This window comes from Salvelinus sp. IW2-2015, linkage group LG36, assembly GCF_002910315.2.
Source record: "Salvelinus sp. IW2-2015 linkage group LG36, ASM291031v2, whole genome shotgun sequence".
Classification (NCBI taxonomy): domain Eukaryota; kingdom Metazoa; phylum Chordata; class Actinopteri; order Salmoniformes; family Salmonidae; genus Salvelinus; species Salvelinus sp. IW2-2015.
Window position 1 is genome coordinate 32771220 of NC_036875.1, and position 2227 is coordinate 32773446.

Genomic DNA, 2227 nt, shown 5'->3' on the forward strand with positions numbered 1-2227 from the left:
CTGATAGGCTAATTGACATAATTTGAGTCAATTGGAGGTGTACCTGTGGATGTATTTCAAGGCCTACCATCAAACTCAGTGCCTCTTTGCTTGACATCATGGGAAAATCAAAAGAAATCAGCCAAGACCTCAGAAAAGAATTCTAGACCTCCACAAGTCTGGTTCATCCTTCGGAGCAATTTCCAAACGCCTGAAGGTACCACGTTCATCTTTATAAACAATAGTACGCAAGTATAAACAGCATGGGACCACGCAGCCATCATACCGCTCAGGAAGGAGACGCGTTTTGTCTCCTAGAGATGAACGTACTTTGGTGTGAAAAGTGCAAATCAATCCCAGAACAACAGCAAAGGACCTTGTGAAGATGCTGGAGGAAACAGGTACAAAAGTATCTATATCCACAGTAAAACTAGTCCTATATCAACATAACCTGAAAGGCCGCTCAGCAAGGAAGAAGCCACTGCTCCAAAACCACCATAAAAAAAGCCAGATTATGGTTTGCAACTGCACATGGGGACAAAGATTGTACTTTTTGGAGAAATGTCCTCTGGTCTGATGAAACAAACATTGAACTGTTTGGCCATAACGACCATCATTATGTTTGGAGGAAAAAGGGGCAGGCTTGCAAGCCGAAGAACACCATCCCAACCGTGAAGCACGGGGGTGGCAGCATCATGTTGTGGGGGTGCTTTGCTGCAGGAGCAACTGGAGCACTTCACAAAATATATGGCATCATGAGGAAGTAAAATTATGTGGATATATTGAAGCAACATCTCAAGACATCAGTCAGGAAGTTCAAGCTTGGTCGCAAATGGGTATTCCAAATGGACAATGACCCCAAGCATACTTTCAAAGTTTTGGCAAAATGGCTTAAGGACAACACCTCAATCCTATAGAAAATGTGTGGGTAGAACTGAAAAAGCATGTGCGAGCAAGGACACCTACAAACCTGACTCAGTTACACCAGCTCTGTCATGGAGGAATCGGCCAAAATTCACCCAATTTATTGTGGGAAGCTTGTGGAAGGCTACCCGAAACATTTGACCCAAGTTCAATAATTTAAAGGCTAAGCTACCAAATACTAATTGAGTGTATGTGAACTTCTGACCCACTGGGAATGTGATGAATGAAATAAAAGCTGAAATAAATCATTCTCTCTACTATTATTCTGACATTTCACATTCTTAAAATAAAGTGGTGATCCTAACTGACCGAAGACAGGGAATTTTTACTATGATTAAATCAGGAATTGTGAAAAACTGAGTTTAAATGTATTTGGCTAAAGTGTAGGACAGAGACCTGCTCAGTAGTAAAGCATTATGGACAATAGCATCAACTGACTGACATGTTAGTATGAGTCATGTATTACTCTAGAAAACACATACAGCTTTTAATGACTTTTAATGATTGTGAAAAACTGAGTTTAAATGTATTTTGCTAAGGTGTATGTAAACTTCCGACTTCAATGTGCATCTGAGATAGGAATGTTGACCAACCTTAAACTCAACAATGTTCTCTCTCTCTCTCAGAGCATTGTCTATGGTGGGGCTGATCCTTATAGCCTTTGGCACAGGAGGCATCAAACCCTGTGTAGCAGCGTTCGGAGGTGATCAGTTTGATGAAGAACATGTAAGAGATTCTATCAGTCTAGTCTTAAATACACACTAATAATACTCTTATTGCAACATATGAGGAAGTTCTCAATCTAATACCTGTTATTACTGAAATGTGTAGGCTTAGCTACAGAAGAATGGGATAAAAAATTATGCTACAAATTGAAGAAAAAACGAATTTGACCTGAAAAAGTATCAAATTAATTTATGATATTAAACGGTGTTCACCATCATTGGGTTTTCTCCCTTGTTACCTCAGACGAACGAAAGGAGGAAATTCTTCTCCATCTTCTATATGTCCATCAATGCTGGGAGTGTCTTATCGACAGTCATCACTCCAATACTGCGAGGTTCGTGTCCACATTAACCTTAACCCTTATCTCAAAGGTGAAAGGCATTGATYGCTCAGGCCTCTCAGGTGAAAGGCATTGAGGGCTCAGGCCTCTCAGGTGAAAGGCATTGAGGGCTCAGGCCTCTCAGGTGAAAGGCATTGAGGGCTCAGGCCTCTCAGGTGAAAGGCATTGAGGACTCAGGCCTCTCAGGTGAAAGGCATTGAGGGCTCAGGCCTCTCAGGTGAAAGGCATTGAGGGCTCAGGCCTCTCAGGTGAAAGGCA

At 41.7% G+C, this 2227-nt stretch overlaps 1 protein-coding gene across 1 annotated transcript in view; it reads left to right on the plus strand.

Moving 5' to 3' along the window:
- The window catches only part of LOC111959776 (solute carrier family 15 member 2-like), a 19954-nt gene that overhangs the window by 5334 nt on the left and 12393 nt on the right, over positions 1-2227 (plus strand). Inside the window, exons 6-7 of the mRNA XM_070437751.1 lie at positions 1530-1629; positions 1873-1969. Of these exons, the coding sequence (XP_070293852.1) occupies positions 1530-1629; positions 1873-1969 (197 nt within the window). The remainder of the gene's footprint in view (positions 1-1529; positions 1630-1872; positions 1970-2227) is intronic.